Source organism: Calypte anna, chromosome 4A, assembly GCF_003957555.1.
Source record: "Calypte anna isolate BGI_N300 chromosome 4A, bCalAnn1_v1.p, whole genome shotgun sequence".
NCBI classification, from domain to species: domain Eukaryota; kingdom Metazoa; phylum Chordata; class Aves; order Apodiformes; family Trochilidae; genus Calypte; species Calypte anna.
In genome coordinates, this window is record NC_044248.1 from 645586 (window position 1) to 668637 (window position 23052).

The 23052-nt window shown below is 41.0% G+C and overlaps 1 protein-coding gene across 1 annotated transcript in view; it reads right to left on the reverse strand.

The window, feature by feature from the left end:
- Positions 1 to 23052, reverse strand: part of BMP2K (BMP2 inducible kinase) — a 49758-nt gene that overhangs the window by 10908 nt on the left and 15798 nt on the right. The window contains exons 2-14 of the mRNA XM_030450147.1: positions 18754 to 18872; positions 17383 to 17488; positions 15696 to 15838; positions 15278 to 15399; positions 14264 to 14345; positions 13478 to 13610; positions 11062 to 11165; positions 10667 to 10746; positions 9973 to 10133; positions 8500 to 8669; positions 7418 to 7513; positions 6508 to 6695; positions 5339 to 5496 (exon numbers count right to left, since the gene is read on the reverse strand). Of these exons, the coding sequence (XP_030306007.1) occupies positions 5339 to 5496; positions 6508 to 6695; positions 7418 to 7513; positions 8500 to 8669; positions 9973 to 10133; positions 10667 to 10746; positions 11062 to 11165; positions 13478 to 13610; positions 14264 to 14345; positions 15278 to 15399; positions 15696 to 15838; positions 17383 to 17488; positions 18754 to 18872 (1662 nt within the window). The remainder of the gene's footprint in view (positions 1 to 5338; positions 5497 to 6507; positions 6696 to 7417; positions 7514 to 8499; positions 8670 to 9972; positions 10134 to 10666; positions 10747 to 11061; positions 11166 to 13477; positions 13611 to 14263; positions 14346 to 15277; positions 15400 to 15695; positions 15839 to 17382; positions 17489 to 18753; positions 18873 to 23052) is intronic.

Sequence of the window (23052 nt, forward strand, 5' to 3'; positions counted from 1 at the left end):
TAATCCCCCTCATCTCCCCAGGAGCAGATGTATTTGGTGCAGGAATGCTTCAACTGAAGATCTCTTACATGCTATGCAGAGCCTAGGGGCTCTAACAGGAACCACTAGTCCTTTGTGCTCTTGAGGTTTTAAAGTCAGAATTACTATGTTATCTACAGCACAAAATTATTCTTTTTATGCAACCCCTGGCCAACCTTAGCCACAAAAGAAGTTGACAATCACAAACAAAATAGGCAGGAGTACTTTTTATTAAACATGTAATTAAAACCAATCTGAGCCTAATCTAACAGAAATGTAGTGTTTGTTTTGTATGCTCTTCAATGCTTAGGAAACCAAAATTTTTTCTTCTTCCTCTTAAGAGGCATACAGGTGGTTTTTAACTGAGTCAAAAATTTGAAGCACTAGAAGTATAAAGACAAGCTTTTCTGCCTAAGCTCTTGTTCTGCCACTGCTGCCAAGATCCAGCCCAAGCACCATACTGCACTGGAGGGTGCAGCAGCCCCTGGGCCATTCTCCTGTGAGAAGGTGGAACACCTGCAGCTAACATCCTACAGCAGAAGACACAGCATTTTGCTGCCCCCCGTTTTCACAGCAAGCAGCTGCTTTTCCGAGCAGCCTGCAGCACAACCTTCTTGAGCATGTGCCCCTGCAGAGATGCCACTGAACTCTGCTCTATGAATCAAGCTACCTGCACGTTTTCTCTTTAATCCTTCAATGCAGGAACCAGGAGGCTTTACAAAACACCCAGGGACCAGCCAGCCAGCTCCCCTGCCTCAGGTGACACATTAACCCTCTGTGCAATGCCCAGGAGTTTTGGAATGACACACCAGCTTTCACAGAGGAGTGTCCTGCTCACATGATGGTCTAACATAACTCTTACTCTTGCCTACTGCCAGGCTCTCCACAGAAACACGAGTGGGAGTTGTTCCACTACAGACAGCCCCTACTTCACACAGCTCAGCCCAGCTGAGGGCTCCTACAGCAGACTAGATAGCTCTCACCTCAAAACACACATATTGAAATCAGCAGAGCCTAACCAAAACAAACCAAGTTATCCTGCAGTGGCAGCCATGCAGAACAGGATACCAGCCAGGATGCACAGAAAAGCAAAAAGCAGCAGCTGGAGATTTTATACCATCAGTGCTAAGCCTTGCAGACAACTGCCAAGCATCACCCCCAACAGCAGTACTTATCCTTGAGTCTGAACAGTCAGACCCACACTGCTCTCTCCTCAGCAGGCAGGCTTTTGTTTTGGAGGTTGGTTGTTTTAGGGGGGGTGGGTGCTGCTTTGTTGGGGGGTTTTTTGTGCTTGTTTTTGGTTTTTTTTTAGTTTTGTCTTAGAAGAAATGTACTTGACCTCCAACTTGCATCTTTACAAATGCAGGCTGAGTGAGGGATGCTTTTGCTCTGCTGTCCCTAGTGTCTTGCCTCCAGAGGAAAACCAGTTGACAGCTGCACAGTTTGCAGGCAATCACATTCTACAGGAACTCTCTTAAAATAGAGTTTTTTACTCTCTTTTAAAAGTGCAACCAACTTGAAGTCCCTGCCAATTTCTGGCACACAAGACTATGCAACTGCATGCCCCCAGGTTCTCCCAGTTTGAGCAGCAGGATTAGGGGTAGTAACAGAAAATAAATCAGATTGAAATGGTAAGGATGAAGGAAAAAACAAGGTGAAATGAGTAAATACAAGGTTTCAAGTCTTCCTTGGCACCTAGGCACATAGGTACTGCAGATATACTTTGCTGTGAAACAACATTTAAAGTTTGTTAATTTACCAAATGTAAGGCTATTAGAAAAGGATGAGCCAAATTTCCAGTTCTCTGAAGCACCAACCATCTCTTCACCTTGCAACAAGATCCAGTTCTCTTTATCAAAGTGTTTGAAATAGAAGAGACAGGGAAGGTTTTTCCAGCTTCAGGCAAGCAGAAGTAGATTCAGCAGGACTAGCAGTATTACAGATCTTTTTTCTTCAGATGTAACTTCCTTACAATACAGATCCAAGTTTTTTTTCCCCTCAGTGAGCAATCACACAACCAGACTGCTAATGGAGACATGCCAGGGGGCACAGCAGACCCTACTGTAGGAAAGCACACTTATTGCAAGTGTGCTTGCAACAAGGAATCCAGCTGTTTCCATCCAAGTGACAGGCCCAAGATTCCTCAGGAAAACAGCTCTCAGGACTTGTGAATTATGAGAAGCACTTGCACACAAGGAAAGCCTGGTAAGAACCACAGCTCTTGCCAGCCCAGGTGGCCCTGGCTGCCTTCTTCATTCTGTACATGCTGCAAAGGAGATGGGCAGGAGAGCTCTGTAGGCTTGGCAGCCACAGGTCCCTCTGCTGAAGCACCAAGATGATTCTGGGCCTGTGAAGAATCCTTGTGTCAGTCACTGGGAAGGCTGTACTGGTATTTTTTCCTGGTGAGAAAGCCAACTCATGGTTACAGGGGCTCTTTGTAAGAAATACATTGCTTCTCAGCATCATGTCTTGCTTCTGGACTGCCATTTCCTCCAATGATAACAATAAGAGGAAACAAGAGTGTGCACAACAACCAGGAACTCAGCAGCCATGTTCTCCACAAGGTGCCAGCTCAGAAATGTTCCTTCCATCCCACATCACATTTTACTGCAACTGCTGCTCCCTAGGAAAACCTTCCCCAGGTGGAAGCAAGGTGCTGTGCTTGTCAGGTAGCTCCCTTTCTACAGGAAAGGGGATCAATCATCACCGCAACACCCATCACTACACTATGACATCCAGCTCCTAAACGCATGGAATGGGACAGTAACATCAGCCTGACAAATGGTGATGACTCCCTGGGTATTCAGCTGCATGTGCATCACTGTCATAAACACAACAGCTTTAAAAATATTTGGCAGACTTAAAATAATATTTTTAATTCATCTATAGACCATTATCTCAATAATACAAACCAGGCTTTTGGAAGTGGCAAAAAAGGGTTAGTGCTCTGAACACTACTCAGCACCATGTAACATGGCAAAAAGACAAATTATGTAATGCTGAGTATGGGCTGTAAGGACAGGACAGCAGCTGGATTTAGTAACAAAAATTATCAAACCTTTATCTTCAATTCTCCTCCCTCTAGATGGCAAAATGAATACAGTAAACTCCAAAACTGAGCAAGAAAATTACTTGGTACTGAGCAGTGGTTCTCTTTTGTGAGAAATAACCTACATCTAAAGAGAATTAAGCCTTGCTCCTTAATATATTTCTGAGAAAATTCCAGGCAGAATTATAAAGTTAGACAGTTTTGTAGGTATAAGCCTTAACTGTGCAATGAATCTCCCAGATTTCTCACTAATCCAACTAAGTTTGAGAAAGTACCAAATTAAGTATATCTATTTCTGCTCTTAGTGCAGTAAAGGCATTAACACTTCAAGGGAAGTTCATGCCATCTTTGGCACAACACCCTTAATAACAAAAAATAAAGCTTAAGGGATCTGAAGTCTTTGATGTGCATACCTGTGTACACACCAATACCCACGGGCTGAGGTTAAACCCAGCAATGCTCCCTCTACCAGGCCTCTACCCCAACTCATGCCAGAGCCCTGAGCCAAGCTGTCTCTGCATCTCCTACCCATGTGCCCAAGCCTCCCACTTAATGTGCCACTGGACAAGAGAAGAATTTTTAAAAAATAATTAGTTTTTGTATTCTAGTGACTAAAAAACCCTAATGCTGGTTGTTACTAAGCAAAACTATGCTATTGTACTTCCTTTACTGATACAGATCTTTAGTGCATTGAATTATCTTTACTAAGGAGTGAGCCAAAGCCCATCCTTAAGTAAATTTAGTCCTTAAAAACCTCAGACTATTTTCACAAATGTAGTACAAAAACTGGATAGTGGGAATTACAGTAGTAGTGAACCATTCATTCTGCTGGAGATTTACAGATGGCAGCAGCATTTAGCTCCAACTTACTGTAGCCTTTACTAAGTCTGTTCCCACACAGTTTAATATTTCTTGTATAGCATTTTCCAGTCACTTGAAATAAGCTCTGGTTAATATCTTCTTCTGCACTCATTTGTCCAAAATACATGGCTTAACCAAATCCATCACACAGAACTTACCATAGCTACAGCAGTCCAACACTCAGATTACCCATTTCCAGACTCTTTATGTTGTTCTGACCTTTTGGTTCAAGTCAGCCTGCTCCAGATTGAAGAGCAACATTTCAAGAGCTCTATGGCTTTGACTGGAAGCAGCACACCGAAAGAGGTTAAATTCTATTTTTAAGTAATTTCAAATTCTAAACTTGGATTAAGAAAATATGACTCTTTTTCAGCAGGTACATTATCCATATTGCCCAACTAGTAGTAAGACATTTTACTGTAAAGTCTGTGCAGGCTACAACCAGATCTCAAAACAGGAGTCTCATGAGATCAACACAAGATAGAAGTGAAAACAATCTACTGGAGTTTCACAAAATAACCCAGACAACTTTGCTTGAGGTTTAGCTGGTAGTGTGCATATCTTGTTCATCTAGATTTAGGAACACGGAGATCCAGGATGAAAAAGATTCAACTGAAGGCAGAGTTTTGGGGTTTTTGTTTGGTTGTTTTTTTTTCAATTATTTGAAATTCAGCTTTACTGCACTTTTAATTGAAAGGAACTTGCTGATAGACAGCCAAATATACACAGCCTGTTTTTTGACACCATCACACCTCTACAAGTCTCACTAATAATCCTCATCTTGACAAAACCAGTTTTAAGAAGAGCATCTAATGAGCATGTGTTAAGCAATTAAGAAAAGGAAGTAACTTCAAGTAAAAACCATTGAGATAACTGACTTCAAGAAGAAAAAGTTTATTCAACTATTGTCATATCAGAACAACAAGGCAGCCCTTACATGTAGCCACTTATCAAGAAGGACATTACAGAACATTAACATAATGCAATAGATCAATTTCTTTCAGGCATTTTCAAAGGACACATCAGACCCGCAGATTCTTCTGTTCTGGTGTGCAAGAAAAAAAGCTGGAAAGGAATAAAGCAAGCAGCCCGACTTCCTATCTGACAACATACCTCTGCTGTTCAGAGCTTCTTGGCAATCCAAGTGACACAAGCAGTATTGAAGAGCTAGGATATAACCATTTCTGCAGTGTTTCAGCCAGTAGCTATCAGGCAGGGAGTTCCTATTGCACACGATTTCAGGAAAGGAGAGGAGAGAAAGAAGACAGGCCCAAGTGTGCCCTCAAATGCTCAGAAAGAATATTCTGTACAGACTGCATGGCCCTTTGACAAGACAGGTGCTGGAATTGCTGAGCAACTACACAGCCCTTATTTACTGGGAAGCAAAATAAGCCTTCAAGCGTCCCTTACTTGATCTTAGCAGGTCAAATTCTCTGTCCAGCAGCTCCTCCTCTGTCAACTTGGAAAAATTGTCATCTCCAAATGGGTTCCAGCCTGACATATCAGGTGGGTTACTGATGCTCTGCTTTGGGTAACTGGCAACTGTTTCAGCATCAGGAATACCTGACCTGCAAGTCAGATAAAGAGAAACACGACCAAATTGTTTATCAGGTGAAAATCCATGACATGATTCATTGTGCCAAAATACTACATACAATAACACAGGTACACTAGCAGCTTAAGATCTGAAAGCTAATTTAAGGAAAAACTGATCACTTAAAATGTTTATTTTATTTGGCTCTGCAGGCACAGCTCTAAGGAGAACCCTCTCTCCAAGGGAACAGAAAGGGTAAGGGGCTACTTCCTGCCACCCCCCAGACAACTGGCTCTTCCTTCTGAGAGAAGGAGAAACTTGCCACACAATGCAATGCATTTAGTATGCCAAGGGAAAATAAACTTATCACCACTTCCTTTGATACCTGAAGTCACACTTGTTGTTTACAAGATAAAAAGAACCCTGTGATTTTGTTTTTAAATCAGGAAAAGAAGGGTTCTTTTTATTCCACTGTTTTTCATAAGAATTCGCAGAAAAGTAATTAATTATAATTTATTCATCAAGGACAAACCCACAGACCCCAAAGGGCCCATAAAGGTGCACTTTATTCTCTAGCATACTTAAACAGAACCACTGATCAAAAGACAAGAGTTAGAAGCACTAGCAAAAAATGTTAACTGTAAAGTCTCTCAAAATTGTCTTTGAGAGGACTTTCACATGCCCACAAACTCATCAGCACAGGCTACAGACCATCCTAACTGAAGTGGGTAGCAGTCAGCTCCTGCAGTAAGTCCATGAACAAGAAGAAGTAGAAGACAAGTTCTTTAACAAGTTATACCAGGCTCATCTGCTAACAAGAGTCACACTCTCCTCCCAAAATATCTTTTACCATTAAACAGCAGCTACTCAACAGCTTTAAGTACCCTAATGTTTTAATATTTTAAATATTAAACAAATATTTTAATAACTTAATACCCTAATATTGAAGCAAGTAATTTCTGAGGAAAGGCTTCAGCAGTGCTCATCACAATTGGGAAGGTAAGCAGCAAGCAACCCTCGGGTACAGCTGTGCCAGAATACTTGCCTGCTGGCAGGGTAGGGAGAGTCTGCCACTGCTCCAGTATGCACTGGAAGAGACCCAGGGTAGGAGATTAAGGCTGGTGAGAAGTCTTGAGGAGAAGTGATATATTCAGGAGACTGTGCCTGTTGTGAGCGCTGCTGCTGCTGAGCAAGCATCTGCTGCTGTAGGAGAGCCTGGTGATATTGCTGCATCTAAGTAAGATAATGATCATGTCAGTAAAAAACCCCTGGGCCAGGAGGAGTCTCTTCTGCAAAGCAGCCTTGCAGCCCCATGCACTAACCACCACCACACCACAACAGCTCAGTAGCTTCAGCAGAAGCTGGAAGCCAGACCCACCCATTACACTGGTGAAAAGCAACTGCCCTAGCAGGGCAGTGGTACCCTTTTCCTCTTCCAACACATTGCCATTTATTTTTTTGTAAATTATTGCAACCTAGGTATATGCTACTGCAGCACTAAGTTGTTAGTTTTCCTCATACCCTATTCCTGAATATTAATAATCAACATTTCATGACAATTTCTCCTGACTTTTGGAAAACAAATTACACCAGTTTGCCCTGTAGCTTTTAAAATAGGAATTTGAGGTAGCATAACATACACTCAGTGCTGTGGTTACTACTGGAAACTGTAAGCATCAAGTATGCTTCAAATTAGTATACACCTCCTTAAGGAAGGTTAGGATACATACCATACAATTAATACATAAGTGCAACTCTATACAAGCTTTTACACCCAAGTCTGGGTTACCCTTTTTCCCCACCTGAATATCATCTCAGATGCTGAACCTCACAGTATTTATCATCTCCATAGCTCATTGCAGCTACCCACAAACTTCTCCTACAGAACCACACAGCAGACTAACAAATAGGAGGTGTTTCAAGACTGTACCATCTACACTCTACTGCTGACATACCACAGCAGGGTATGGAGACTGGGAAGGTTGCTGCTGGTATGCAGACTGCATCAACAGCTGCTGCTGGACCATCTGCTGGTGCATTGCTTGATGATACTATAGGTGAAAAAAACCAAAGAAACAGCTTTAGCTTTAGGAATCCACGCTTTGGAAATACCCAGATATTTAGAAGCATCATCAATTAAAATACCACTTCTGTGACTCAACATCACTTTCCAGTTAAGATGTGACATAACCAAGAATCAACTTGCAGTTCAGTCACTGAATTTTTATAACTGCGTTGGAAGCTTTTCCTTGTCTTTTTTCCTCCCAATACCAGCCTGTTTAACAAAAAATTAGATGACATATGACATATTCAGCACTGCCTTTTCCAAGGCAGGACAATTAATATCCCAAGCTTTGCAATTTTCATCAGTGCTGAGCCCCTTTGGAAAATAATTCAGGTGTGTTTAAAGAATAACATGTCTCAACATGAGAAAAGAGGAGGAACATCATTAAGTGTCTTGGACAGGATGTGAAAATTCTAATCTGATACAGCTATCTTTATGTTCTGTTTACAGTTATTTACATTACATAGCTTAAGCAATTATACTTGACAGTGGTAAGATACAAGCTATCCATGAAAAATCTGGGCAGACCCTAAGGAACTCTTCACTGACAAAGAAAAACTGAAGAAAGCAAAAGCTGCAAAAATCCTAATCAGATGATGTATGTGCAACCACGTACTGCCAGCACTGCATCACCACCCAGATTACTCTTAACATTTGTCTCAAGGATGTTTACACATGCACAAAATCTTTACTTGGGCCACACAGTGAGGATTCAAAGCAAGCAGGGAGTCAGGGTCAAACTGCAAAGACAAGACACCACAAAGAAAGCCCCTGCCTAGAATATGCTTTACAGTGCCTATGAAGAGACAAATCCAGGTTAACAAGAAGGGGCAGGAGCCCCTTCTCTCTCTCCTAGCAGGAAAAAAATCCACACGACGACAGCAGGGATGCTGAGCTAGCATGTGATTCTAAGTGTTATTAAACAAGAGTAACACGCCTGGTAGCAACTTGCCAAGCAGACTTGAGTGGTACCTGCTGTAGGTAAGTGTCCTGCAGTGCAGGCTGGTGGTGCTGGTGCTGCAGCTGCTGCAGTCTCCAGTCCCCCTGCTGCAGCTGCTGCAGCACCCGGTTCTGCTGCGGGGGGTGCTGGCTGGTCCCTGCTGACAGGAGCACTTCTGGCCCGTTCCCTGGTCGCGGGGCTCCTGTGATGTTCAGACAACACTGGTGACACGCTGGTCGCTACAGTTCAGCTAGAGAGGGCCCTGGCAATCAACCTTTACACACTGCTAGGTGATGAACCTCCCTTCCCAGTCTGACAGCTGACACAGAGAGCAGGTACCGGGTCCACTTCTCCAAAAACACCTCCCAAACAACTCTCAGTGTGCTATTTCTGCTTACGAGATGCAGGAAACTTCCTGTGGGCTCACACAGAGCAAGCTGGGGCCAAGACTTCTGCATTACCAAAACCCAAGTTGCACCTTCTACTATTTCAAACCCAAACCCTCAAAGCGTATGGTTTTGTATTGTGATTTTGTACATACAAATTGATTTATTTTTAAGGGAACTATTGTCTCACTTGTCAAATCCCCCTCTAAGCCCCATCCAATTATTTTTGCTATTCAATTGTTTTTATAGCCATTTAAGTTAGCAGTTACTAAATCCATCTTTTTCTCTCTCACTGCATTTATATTCAAGCACTCAGGAAGGATCTGTTCTTCGTGATAACATGAAAAGCTTTCCAAGTTGGATATTATTTGGATCATGTCTAGTAAAACTTGTTTACACCTGGGACAAGAACATTCTCAGTGGCCTTTTGACTGGAGGCTTTTCCCAGTGCCATCCCTTTTCTCAGTACTCTTCCTGTACTGCAATAGACATGCTGAAGTGCAGCCAGGAAAGTATTCAAGATATAAATGAAAACTAGGTGAATATTTATCAGAGCTGTATCTCTTTTGAAATGAGATAAAGAAACTCAAAGGATTTAGTGAAAACCCAACTGACTCGATGGAGTCTCCCTCCATTACTGTCACCCCTCTGTGGCACCCACAGTGCAGGGTGAAATGCACCCTGAGAAGTGAAGCTTCCACATGGTTCCAGCCTATATCTAATGCCAATAGATTATCACACAATTCAGAGGCACAGGGAAAATATTCTTCCTACTAGGATGAAGTTAATTTGTTACACAAGTGCTTTTTACGAATTAAGTCCAAACAGAACTTCTCTCACAGTCCACAGTGGGAAAGTTAGTTCAAAATCAGTGATAAGCACGACAGAAAAAATAATCTCCAGTTCAACTGTTCAGATTCAGTTTTTGTGACATCTGACCAAATTTATTACCTGCACATTTGAAGCCTTTAGAAAAGGATGAAGATTTGGGTTTTGGCATATTTAAAAAAGCAGATGCATTGGGATTTTACATGTTATCCCTTCTAAAGCAAGCAGGATAAGAAATACAAAATTCATTCCCCTAATGTTTTGGTCCATCCTTAGACCCAGTCAAGTTACCTTTTTGCCCATGATTACCAAATTCACCAGGAACTTGTACTTTGACTGGAGTAGCTGAGCTCTGGATCGCCAGCACGCTGGAAGCAGCAGTGCTCGAGTTGGCCTTTGGTCTTTGTCGAGGTGCAATTGAGGTTTCTGTTGGTCCAACAGCATCTGTTATTCTGAAATGGCAAGTTTTCCCATAATAGAAGAGACTTGATACAAAAAGACATAAGAACTTCAAGTTTGGCACAGTAAATCTCTGAACAGCTCTAATGTTTCAACCAAGCACTGTTCTAATTATGAACTGGATTGAATACCTTAACATTTGCTTCAAAAATTCCACTCCCCACCCACTGCAGCCACAGGATACCTGACTGCTGCAGATCACCACAAAGAAGTAGCTGTGGAACAGCCTTTTTCCCCAGGACACCATGGCACTGGATGAAATTTCCCTGGAAAAGCTTTCCTCAGGGCACAGAAGTCAAAGTTATGTCCAACACTTGAGTCATGGATTATCAATAGGTGAAAAAACAATGGAGCAGAATCCCTAGAGAGACCTGAAGCTCTTGAACTGCAGTTTATCTGCTCTGATGACCTCTGCTACTAAGATAATTTTTTATTTGATCACAAGCATATGGAAACAGGTTTCAGACAAAACTATAGCTTAACAATATCAGAAAGAAAAAAACCCTAAAGCCACATTGCTGCTCACCTTGCTTTTATTTGGCTTTTTCTAGCAGCTGCCTCACTAGCTGTCATAGGTTCAGGAAGAGTTGAAGGGACAGGAGAATTCTTGGGAAAAATAAATTTGAATAAATTAAAAAAACAAAATCCTGAAAGAAAAAAATCATTATATATTGAAGAGGAATACTTCAATTCTTGTTTTTCATGTTACAAGGCTTCATTCAGAGCTCACTTACATGTCTGTAAATTAAAAGTATTTTAATTTAACTGTACCTCTATGTTCTCTGATCTGTTGCAAAAGTAAACCAAAAACTTCACTGGTCTGTTTTGTCAACTACTTGGCTTCATGTACACACTACCAACTATCAACAATCAAGTAAAACATTCTCCCAGTACAGAAAACATTATGTAAAGACTACTTACATTAATGTTGGACACTGGACAATCCTTTTTGGCAAGTTTAAAGGCAAAGTAAGATACCTGATAAATATCAGGTCTCTGTTCTTGATCTGGTTCAAGCATATATCCTGCAAAAATCAATAAGATCAAAGTATCACTGTTGGATACCAAAAAGCCTGCTGAGATGGTGTGCTCTCAGCAAGAAGAAAGTCAGCTTACCCCTGAAAGAGTCATTTTTATTGTTATCTTATTAGCTTCAGACAGAAGCAACATAAAACCAACTCGTGTAACTAGAACCTTCTAGGGCTAATACCCTAATGTTCTACAGGTCTAGTTGGCTATGCACACCTTTGTACATGAAAAAAAAATCCAGTTCCATGGATAAAAGGACTTTTCCTAACAAGACACAATTTCTGATGTCTATTTCAAACATTAGCTTCCCAAACTAAAAAGTGTTGGCATTTCTGAATCAAATAAAACTTAGTTTATATTTTTTTACAGTATGATAAAGAGTACACCATCAGGAAATCTTGCCTAAGTGACTGGAGAACCTAAATTAGCAGTGAAATATATTTTCTAAACAAGATAAGCCTCTAAAAACAAGTTCAGCCACAAAGAAAAAGAACAACCTGTGGAAATTTAAGTTCTCAGTGTTGATGAAAAAAACTGAGCTGCATTTCCAAAACTGCTCAGTAATACAGCCAACCTTCAATAAGATTTCTTTAAAAAAATCAAGTAATAATTTGAAAAAACAGTAATTTTAGCCAGATCTTACAATTTTAGTCAAAACCATTATTTCATGGCCAATATAGTCCACAGCAATTTTTGTTTTTAACAAGTTTTACAAAATAAAACAGATTTGAACTTGAAGTGACAGCACCATTAAGTGGAAACAGAACACTTACAATGACACATGTCCTGCCACTTGATGATGAAACAGTAGATTTGAGGTGGAGGATGTTCAGTTTGTGTCCCCCCACACCTTGCCGTATAAAAGAGCTGAGATGAAGCCAGAAGTCCCTGAAATACCTTTTATGACCAACTGCAGCTTTTTTTGGCTTCTATTCCAAATGGAAAAAAAGGGAAGTTTACATTATGAGATTCTTTGCCACCCACATATATTCCATGCCACCAATAATCATCTTGGCACAGCAGCTCATTGAATCTTAATAAATCAGTGTTCATACTTGTGTGGAGACAGGAATAAACCCAGAACTCTTCTAGAAGTAGCACTGTGACAGGGAAGTGTATTTAATAACTAGAAAAGTCCTCTCATTTTGTCAGCTACTAAGTCTTTTCAGAAGGTAAAGGCTTAGCATAGTTAGCAGCTATCTCTCATTATGAATGTGTGCTCAAGGAAGTGGCTGGGATTTGATATTTCCTATTATATAGAAGCATAGGCTATGTGGTAAACACATTTTATAACACAAATTTATTATAAGAGCTCCTATTCAACCCTTATGAGTTTTCCATTTTCTGTTAGTCTCTTTCTTCCAAGTAAACCTGCTCAAAGCTGAAAACAGACAACTGGAAGGACACACTATTATTGTGAATATTAGACCCTGAACCTCTGTACTCAGGTAACAGACTAATCAACAAACCTCTGAGCTTCTTGTTGTTCCAGACTTTTCTTCAAACTTATCAAACTTCAAACTTTTGCAAGAGTTCACATGTGACACCTGGGGATCCACAAACTTCCAGATTTTTCTTCTGTTTTCAATCTCATACTTACTATAAAATTGCCCCCAGTGCAGTTCATATCAGCTCATCTATTTTTCTAAACTCAATTTGAACTTAAGATTCATCAAACACAACAGCACAGCTTGGACATAAAAATACTATTAATAGTTGACATTCCATAGAGAAAATACACTTTAGAGCAAACAAGAACTATGAATAAATTAAGAGCTACTCTTAATTCCTCTTATCCCTTTGTGGTTTATGGCCATCTAAAAAACCCAACACCATGCATGCCTCCCAAAGAAAACAGAAAGGTCTTTTAACTCCACCAAAGCTTCTTCTGAATTGTGAGGTCTTCTGCACCGTTTTATTCTCTTTCAATTCTGAAGTTACCATCAACTCATCCATTAAATGCTCAGAATACAGTATCTGATTTTAACACATCAGCTGTCCAGGAGAAAGCCTTGTTCATACTTCATTCACCTGTCTTACTTTTAGCACAATTTGAAATAAGTTTTCTGGAGGCTTCTGAAATTCCTCTGTAGGCTGGCACCTGGGTTCTGTACCCTGCACAGCCCTCCATCAAGCCATGGGACAAGCAAGCCTCCCTTCCATGGCAAGTGCAGGCATTGCAGGATGGATGCCAGCCAGGAGCAACACCCAGTGGTCACTCCAGAACCCATCCAAGTCACTGCATGCATCTTCTGGTTGCTATTTGATTTATGAGGCAAAAGAACTGCTGTGCTGCCCAGATACTTACTTATCAAACAGTGTATACTAGGTGAGTATCTGGAATTGTCTGGAATGGTAAAGCTTCCATCACAAATAGCAACTTGACTTTCTCCAAAGGGAAGTGAAAAGAAGCAGAGTTTATACAGCAAGCAGCCAAGTGCCTGTGAAAAAAAAGCAAATCCAAGCACTGTAAAGGGATCAGAGTCAGCCTTTTACACACAAAAGCACCAACAAGAAAGAAACTGCAAAGTTACAGCTGCTGCTTACAATGTGATGTAGAAACTGGTGTATGATTAAACACACAGTGGATGTGACAAGCTGGTACAAAAAGCAGCCCTAGAAAGGCTTCCCTTCCCACCAGCTCCTAGATTAGACAAACTAACAAAATCAGAGCATACTCCAGGAGCTGCATCCACACTGTCATATCCCCCAAAGACACCACCAGCGTTTCTGCCCAATTCAACCTTTATTTACTTCACTGCACATCACCTATTAAAACCCATTTTCTTTACCACACTGACAAGAGGTTTCCAGGAAGAATCACTGGTAACTATCAGGCAGCAACTTCAGATGATAAAAAGGGAAAAAACCCTAAACCATGTCCCCCTTCCCTCAAAATAACCACCACATGTCATTCATTTTATTTACAGAAAACCTCACTACTGAAAACCCTTCTGTCACATTCTACACTGCACAGCTGCACAACAGATTTCCTTTCAAATCATGAGTTTTTCCCTTAGCCAATGCTGATCTTAATTCCCTCCCAACACCTCTGAATTAGTTCCACACTCACAGCACCCAACTTCATGCTTACCCATATATCTGCCTTGGTAGTAACTGGTTTTCCTCCATAGAGATTGATCATTTCAGGAGCTCTGTATGACAGTGTTGTATACCTAGCAGCATATCACGAAGAGGACATAGATGAGAAGTGTCCCTCAGAACAGAAAGATGTTTTCCTATATCTGCTATGCACACACCATTTCCAGATCTGCACTTGAGCTGTTTTACACAATGCAAGTCATGTATTGCATTTGCAGCACCACAGAGTGTACCTGGAGTAGCATCATAATACTACCATACACAAGAATAAATATAAACTCAGCAAAAATCCACTTGTAATTTCCCAGGATTGCACTTTTGCAAGAGCCATTTTGCTTAGATACTGCAGTAATCAGTCAACTCAAAGATACATTCAAGAATCCTACAAGACTATATTGACATACTGAAAGATACAGAATGTAGCCTTCAAAAAACAACTAGTATCTCAACATAGCTGCTAAACTGGTAGTAAAAGGTTTTTTCAGAGTTGGGAAAAAAACCTGTATCACTTTATAACTTGAGAACAATAGCCTATGTTTATTCCTCTGCAGTGCTTAGCCTGAAGGAGTAAAACCTAACTAATAAATGTTTTCAAGAATGTGCTTGGAATCAACACAAATATTTTTCTGATCAGCCCTTGGAGCATGAACATGGACTTTGATCTATAAATATGACTATGTAAATACTTAGTTCTTTTACCCTCATAGCACTAAGATGTAGTAGCACACGTTTAAAATACTAAACTCTTAAAATTGCCAGTAAACAGACATTTTTTAACAATTTCAAAACAGCTTTATTCTTAAGAATCAGTTTTGCAAAAGCAATTTGTGAATAAACAGCAGAATGTTACCAAATGTTTCTACTGTTTCACTGTATGTCAATTATTAGTTGAAATTCAACCATTAAGTTCAATTAGTTCAATTTGTATTAATAAGATATAAACACACTGCCCAATGACACAACAATCCTTGCTTATGATAGAAAGGCTATTTAAAAAAGAACTTACTTTTTAATTTCTTCTTCAACCACATTAACACCATCTTTTTGAGGATTAAGGTACTTGTTAGTGGCACTGCCAAAATCACAGAGAACATAGTTCCCACTATCATTTAACAATATATTCTCCACCTTGAAAGGAAATCAACACACACAACATTAGATGAAAATAAAGGCATCCATTGCCAACCTCATTGCTATGATGTATTCTCACACACAACCAACCAAAAAATCATCTGTTAGCCCTGGCAGAGGCAACAAATGATGTCTTACAGTTCAGTCTCTCTCCTTACATCTCCACCAAGAGCTTGTGCTTCCCTAACTAGGGCTCAGCCCCTGTGACACTGTGACATGCCTCCTGTGCTCACAATCCTTTTGAAGCAGATAACTGATTTTAATCTAGATGTTCCTTTTGATTCAGTTCCTACCTTGAGGTCCCGGTGAACTATGGGGGTTTTGCACTGATGGAGCCGGGCAACAGCTTCACAGGTATCACAAAATATTCTCATCACTTCTGACTCAGTAAAACCTGTCTGCAGACGCTGGTTCATCTGGTTCACAACCTGCCCAGCTAAAGAAACAACAAGTGGGTTTCACTTTTATGTTTTGTTAGTAACTGCTACCATGCACATAAGTAAACACTTATTAATACACACAAAATTTCCACACATAAGATGCAAGAAAGATTTCTATAATTCCTGTGGAAATTACTGTCTCAAATAAAAAGAGTCCCTGTGACTGAAACCTGCCTGGGACAAACAGTCACAAAGCAGCACCCATAACACAAAGGTGTTTCCTAAGAAGTGTCTTGTCTCTTGTGCTTACCTCCATAGCCAAAACCCTCTCTTTTATCTTTCTGGGAGACAAAATAGAGAAAAACCAACCAAACAAAACCTTAACCTAGCCTTCAAGAAGGACCTCCCTTAACCACTTCAGAGGTTTCTTCCTAAGCTGGGGAATCCATTCTTTTCCTGTTTCCTGAAATATTTTTACAAGATAATACCAGGCTCTTCCTACCAGAAAGCTCACTAAAAGATGAAGCAAGGCTGATGCAGGGCCTTGGTGAGCATTCTGTTGGAACAAGGATGCTTTGAAAAAGAAATCATAACACTGTCAAGTCATCTGACAATTGAAATCCATGTGGCTATTATATATATACTTATACATATAATATTTATTTCTTGTAACTAAATACTACCAATTTGGAATCAGAAATGACTTCCCACAGGAGTATAGAAATTCACCCATACAAGCTGGATAGAGGGCCAAAACTGTGACCAGCTTTCAAGTTCTCTTTATTCCCTTCCCAAACTGTACATCAAGGCTGTCTTTGGTGCCTTATGGCACTAAGTGTCATGCTTGCTGCTTCTACTGAAGTAGAAGGCATGTGAATCTCAACTGAGAGTGTACTTGGAGTATTCATTACAGACAACAGGGTGGCTTTTTGTTCTAGTCTAGAAACATCTACTTTGTATGTGCAGCACTTGTTCTAACATCACCACCTATTTGGGTTAGCCAGCATCCTGCATTACAAGGTCAGTGCCCAGTTACCCCAAACTCCAGAGAAACTTCAGAAGTTAAGCCCGATGGGAAGTTTATTCCAATGCTTATGTGAGATGAGGGGGAAAATAATCCAGAAAGTATTTGTGTTAAGATATGGTTTGAAACAAAGTTACACTCTAAAGGAGAACCACAGGACTATTTTTTTTTTTTTGGCCAGGATTACCAACACTAATTGCACCATGCTTCTTTATAACAAGTCACCTCTCAGGTAAGAGTAAGGCATCTTTAATATTACTATGTAAACCAAAAACAGCAGAGGAAGCATAGCAGTGAAAAGCTACATAAACAGAACAATTTCATTTTATCCTTATACAATTTACCCGTTTCTAATCAATTACAAAACAGTGTGAAACTGACCTTGACATGTTCTCAGTGCCCAAGAGCTCAGTGCCAACAGCAACAACACAAACAGAAAAGCAACAAGAACTAATTGGATTCCAGCTGTCAGATATGAAAACCTTTCATATTAAAGGAACCATTCTATGTAAAAATCCCAGGTAATCACTACAGTTTCCCTGCATTTACTCTGAAATCCTCAGAGGTGTCTCTTACCTCGGCAGTACTCCATGAGAATGAGCACCTCCCAAACGTTATCACTGACTGAGTTAACAGCACAATCCAAATAGCACACAATATTCTTGTGCCCAGATAACTCCTTCTGAAAAAGAACACATTACACTTCAGCACAGAAAAATTACAAGTTCGTACAAGCTACCAGACAACCATTGATGATTACAAGTTAAGTTAGTCCTTGTCCCACATCCACTGCTCTTGACAAAGTGTCACACACCATTGCTGGTGGCTGCCAGCAATGTCAGAGCAGCTGCTGCACATCAACCACAGTGCAGTCACTGCTCAGGAAAAAACATTTACTTGCTGCTTTATTGGACAGTGCAAACACATCCAAACTGCTGCACTCTACAACAACACTGTGAAGCAGTCATTGCTAGATATGTAGGAGATAAAGCTACTTGTGCCCATCCTAAGCTAAGATGAAAACCAGTCTCTAAAAGTTATTAAAAAGGTACCGGGAAAAAGTCACAACTGTTGTAGTGTGAACTTTTATGGTTTTATAACTTCTTACACACAAGCAAGTTAAGGTGTCCCCAAGGAAAAGAACAAAAGCAAGTTTAAGAGTCATTTTACATGCAGAATTAAGTGATGGTTATTTCACATCTGGCTAAACGAGTGCTGTCAGCTGTACTGCAGAGGTGGTGTCTATGAGATACCTTGAGGCTAACATAAAAGCACCTCTTATCAGATAATGGGATAGGTGCTGCTATCATTAGCACATGTGTAAGCTATAAGTATAGGGAGATGGGAGATAGTCTTCACAGTATCTGTTGGAAGGCATTAACAGATGCCCAGTCAGCAACTAATTTATTTTTCTTTTAATTACATTTCACTTCACCATAAACCCCAGAGTGCTTGACTAAGCCTTCTAGTTTCTCCTTCCTTTCTTCTCATCTGCTGGAAAACAACAGAAACTCTGATGATGCAGGGGAGTTCAGCTACACCCACATCAGTTACCTCTGCAGCAGACTGCAACTTCAAGACCATGCTTATGCCTACTCAGGATGACAACAGCTGTGGAAGCCACCAGCAGCATCATGCAGCTCTGTGGCACACAGAGGCCTTGAGAACAAGTTACCACTGGGGAACTGGAAGAAATGACTTTCTGTTGGGAACCAGATGCACTGATCAAATTGACTGTGGTATTAAATAATGTTTTTCTAATTGCTTTAGAAGTTAATCATGCACCAACCCTAAACTCAGAATGAGTTTCTGAAATGAATTGTGCAAAACCAGGACCACAAGATCAAAAGTAAAGGTGGTCTAGATGTGATTATCAGCAAAGTAGTATTTGATGTATGTATGTTACTAATGAATACATTACATACTTACAAATGATGGTCTTCTTACCATAATTGTAATTTCTCTCTTGCATATGTTGAGGTCTGGCACATTATTAACACACATTCTTTTCAGAGCACAACGTATCCCACTGTGGGTACGCACGAGAAACACAGTTGAGAAGCCACCTGGGAAAAAAAATTACAAGCAATGAAGTTACTCAAGTTTGTTCCTCCTCTAGCCCACATCCCTACATGTTAAGAAATGAATAACGCACGTGAAAGGAATCATTACCCACAGAAACAAAGTGAAACAGCCTATCTAGCAAATGCTGAGGCCAGCCCAAGGGGAAAATGACTCTCTCCTGCCTTAGCTGCCTTCTGTGAGCCTTAACCACTGCTGAAGGGTCCAGCACATGACATTAGCATCACCCCAAAGTCCACAGGCACAGCCTTCCCACCTCCTGCCAGCCATGCTCTCCTCCACTGCCTGCTGTCTGATGGGAAGCAGCTATCACCATGGGGACTTTCAACCAGTGCCAACACTCAGGTATCAATCAGGACAGAAATATGTAAATTCAAAAGATTAACTACCTTGATAACCAGGCAGCCAATTGAAATGCACATGTCTCATGTTTCCAGACACAACCTGCAAGCAGTGTGTATCAAGTGAAATAAATACACCTCATCTGACACAGGTCTCACATGCTGAACAAACGTACACCTAGTAATCTACAACTGAAGCTAAGTTTCCCAATGAAACTGTTAAGTTTCCTTTCAGCTTGATTGTTCATTTAGCCAAATGAGATGCCAGCCTGTCAAAACAGAATTACTGCCACTTTTGATACAACACCCAATGCTCAGCAAAATGATTATACTGATCCCAGTCTACACAGGGCCCTCCCCACACATGCACAGGACAATTGCTCTAAAGTTACTCAGATTCTAATACCAAACTCTACCTAGGGCTGCAGTGATCCTATAGTGCTCCTCCAACGCCAGCCTGGGGAATTGTGTTAAGAATGTACAAACCTTCATTAGTGGAGGATTTTTTTGTATTAACCTCTCAAGAAAGACTGCATTTTAATGCACCAATACTCAATCAAAAATATAAAGCAACACTCAGGTAAAGCACAAAAATCTAACCATTAGAAGACAGAAATCACTTCTTGACTTTTTAATCCGTTTTACAGCCTTAAATTCTCTGCGACTAGATGGAAGAGAGAGAACAAAATGCCACCTTTCAATTTGCCCTGGCAATTGTTCTTATGTAACCTGAGCAGACATGACAGAGTAAAAACCATCCCTAGCCAAGTAGTGAGAAAAACCGAAATAATCGACAACTGCTCTTCTCGCCATTAGGTGGCAATATTACCTAATGCTTGGACCCAGGCAGAGCCTCTAAACCAGACCCATTCCCCAGTCTGCCAAAGAGAAGATGGGAGACCTGGAATAGTTTTCCATTAGTAAATACCACTGCTATTAAAGTCTGTTCAAAGAGCCAAGTGGCATAACTCTGAACAAACCCTGAGTATATTAATATTTACAGAAAAGATTCTGGGAATCTTCATGCAGCAAAACTCTGAACCACTAGACTTTAAACCTTTGGAATAACTTTTGATGTTAAACTTCTCACTGAATGCACTAAAGCAAGCAACAGTCAGTACCATAAACATCCATAAACACTCGTTTAACTCTGCTGAGGGGAGAAGGAAGTGTGTACATACATGTCCTTGTCCCGTCCAGAAACACAACTAGAAATCATGAGTAGTTGCTTGCCTCCACACTGCATGCAGGATGACCACAGCTACACCTGTATGTCTATCAGCATAGGACCTGGCACCTCACCAACATGTGCAAGAGCTGAAATGTTTTTCTTTTATCTCATGTCACTGAAGACAGAAAATGCACTTATCCTTCCACAACACAATGCATAAAAAATTTGTCATAAGCTATGGCACATAGAAAGATGACAGGAAGCCCCAGATGTTAAGTCACCATCTTTACACATTTTTGTTATTTGCCACCCCTCATGACAATTCTGGTTGTCTCTTTAATTCCTCACACAGCCAAGTCTCAAGTCCCCCCACAGCATCCTACATCCCCATCTTCCCATGGGCAAGAAATGCCACAGCAGGGCACAAGGTAGGAATGCTGGCACTCATTCACCAGCACCTGCTCCTCAGCCACTGGGCAGGGACACACAGCTTTGCTGATTTTTAGGATTTTCTATGAAAAGGCAACATAACTTTAGGTGGTCTTGTTTATGACAGCACCAAAACGTACAGTACCTTTGTTAAAAATGGACAGAAAGGGCACTGGGACCAAGTGTAAAAACCTAGCAAAGTGACAGAGTGCTCAGGCTGCTGACAAGTTTGGCAATTCAACTACGTGCACCTCACTGCCCTTAGTCCCCGTAACACTACGGGTAGGAGGCCCTTTGGTTTACTTGTCTGGAAATAGTTTTAGATACCATCTAAAAATTGTCACTAATGTATTCAAGACAACATACACAGGGCTGCCAGGCACAGGCATGGAGCATAAAGTCACAATCTGTTCTTTTTTCTCCTTGGTTCCATAAGAACTTGAGGCCACAGAAAAAGCGACTACAGAAACCCTAAGGCCAGTAACACAGTTTGCACTCAAGAGCTACCTATGGGACTGCAATTCTGAGGAGACTCACATGCAAAGCAAGAAAAGCATCACCCTGTAAGATGGCAGCAGCATGGTGCTCAGCCAGCCTGCACTGCCCCACATGAGTTTTTCGATATCCCCCAGCCTTGTGTGAACCAAGGAGGCAGTGCAGCTGTGGGCCTCACAACCACAGCTCATCCCTGTTACTACTCACAGACCCTGCCACAAACAGCTAACAAGATGCTGTCTTTCCTCTCAAAGCACACACATCCTTCTCACTGTGTGCTGCACTCCTGGCATCGAGTGCTCTCTGCCCCTTTCCCAGATCTGAGATCTGTAGTGATCTGTCCTGCTGAGCAGGGCTCACCGAGCACCAGGGCCCCTGCTGCTCCCAGGGAGCAGGGGGACCCAGCCAGGACAGCTCTCCCCAACAGACCAAAGGATATTCCAGACCTAGAACACTGCTCAGCAATAAAAGCTGGAGGAAGAAGGAGGAAGAGGGAGGATGTTTGCAGTGATGGTGTGTGTCTTCCCAAGCCACTGACCTACAGGACACAGCCCTGTTTCCCAGGAGGTGGCTCCACACCTGCCTGGGTAGTGATGAATAAATTCCCTCTTGTGCTTTGCTTGCATGCACAGCTTTGGCAATACCTATAAACTGTCCTGGTCTCAACCCATGACTTCAATCTTGCCCTTTCATTTCTCTATCCCACTAGAGGCGAGTCCCAGGGGCTTCATGGGGCTCAGATGCCATCTGGGGTTAAAGCACAAAAGACTTGCAGGAGCCAAGTCTCTTCAGGTCTTGCTGCTATGGAACTCAGAGCCTTAAATATTTAAAAGTTACACAGGAAAGTCATATTGCACAAGTCCCTTTCCTTGAAATCCTTGCTAAAAAGCCTTTCTTTAACATCTACAGCTATGCAAGTCTGTAGATATTTAACAAAACTAAAACCCTGAAGATTTGACAAGTAAAAACATTAAAAAGCTCAGCAAGCTGAAATTTAATTCACACCTCTTTCTTAGGTCATTTCATTCATCTTGAGCATTCACTTTTGGGATTTGATTAACAAGCCACCTAGCAATGTTTCAGGGTTTTGTGGGCTTTTTTTTTTTGCATTGTTTTGTGAGCCATTTTTTAAACTTATACATCAGCCACATGTTCTAGTCTGTTTTCTTCCCTATGCATATTAAGGTCAACCTTGAAAAATTTCATGGGCCTCAGTGTTCTATTTATGCTTTACCACGTTACATTCCTGAAACTCCAACCTGGAAACAGCATAGCTGTCACAATGCAAAATATCCTATTTGCTTACTCAGATAGAAGAAAATAACAATCTTCCAGTACCTATACCATCTTTCAGATGGCTGACAATGGTTTTGTGAAGACAGATTATAACATTACCAGAGATACTTTGAGAAAAGTTATGCCTATTTCAGATATAGAGACAATAAAATGTACATATATATATATATAATTAAAATACCTAGAAGCACCAAGTGTTTCTTCAGCTGGTGAACCACTGGACTATAACTCAAACCTTAGCCACACAATAGAACCTCACGAGCAGAAGGAATTTAGCTGTATAGTCACATGCAATACCCACCATCCCTCACCTGTAAATGCTGAACCAGGAACAGGAGCTACTACAGTCACTCACAGAACCAGCAAGGTACAAAACCCTCCCTGCAAATGCAGGAAAACCTGGCTGCCAACCAAAGCCACAAGACTCCAGCA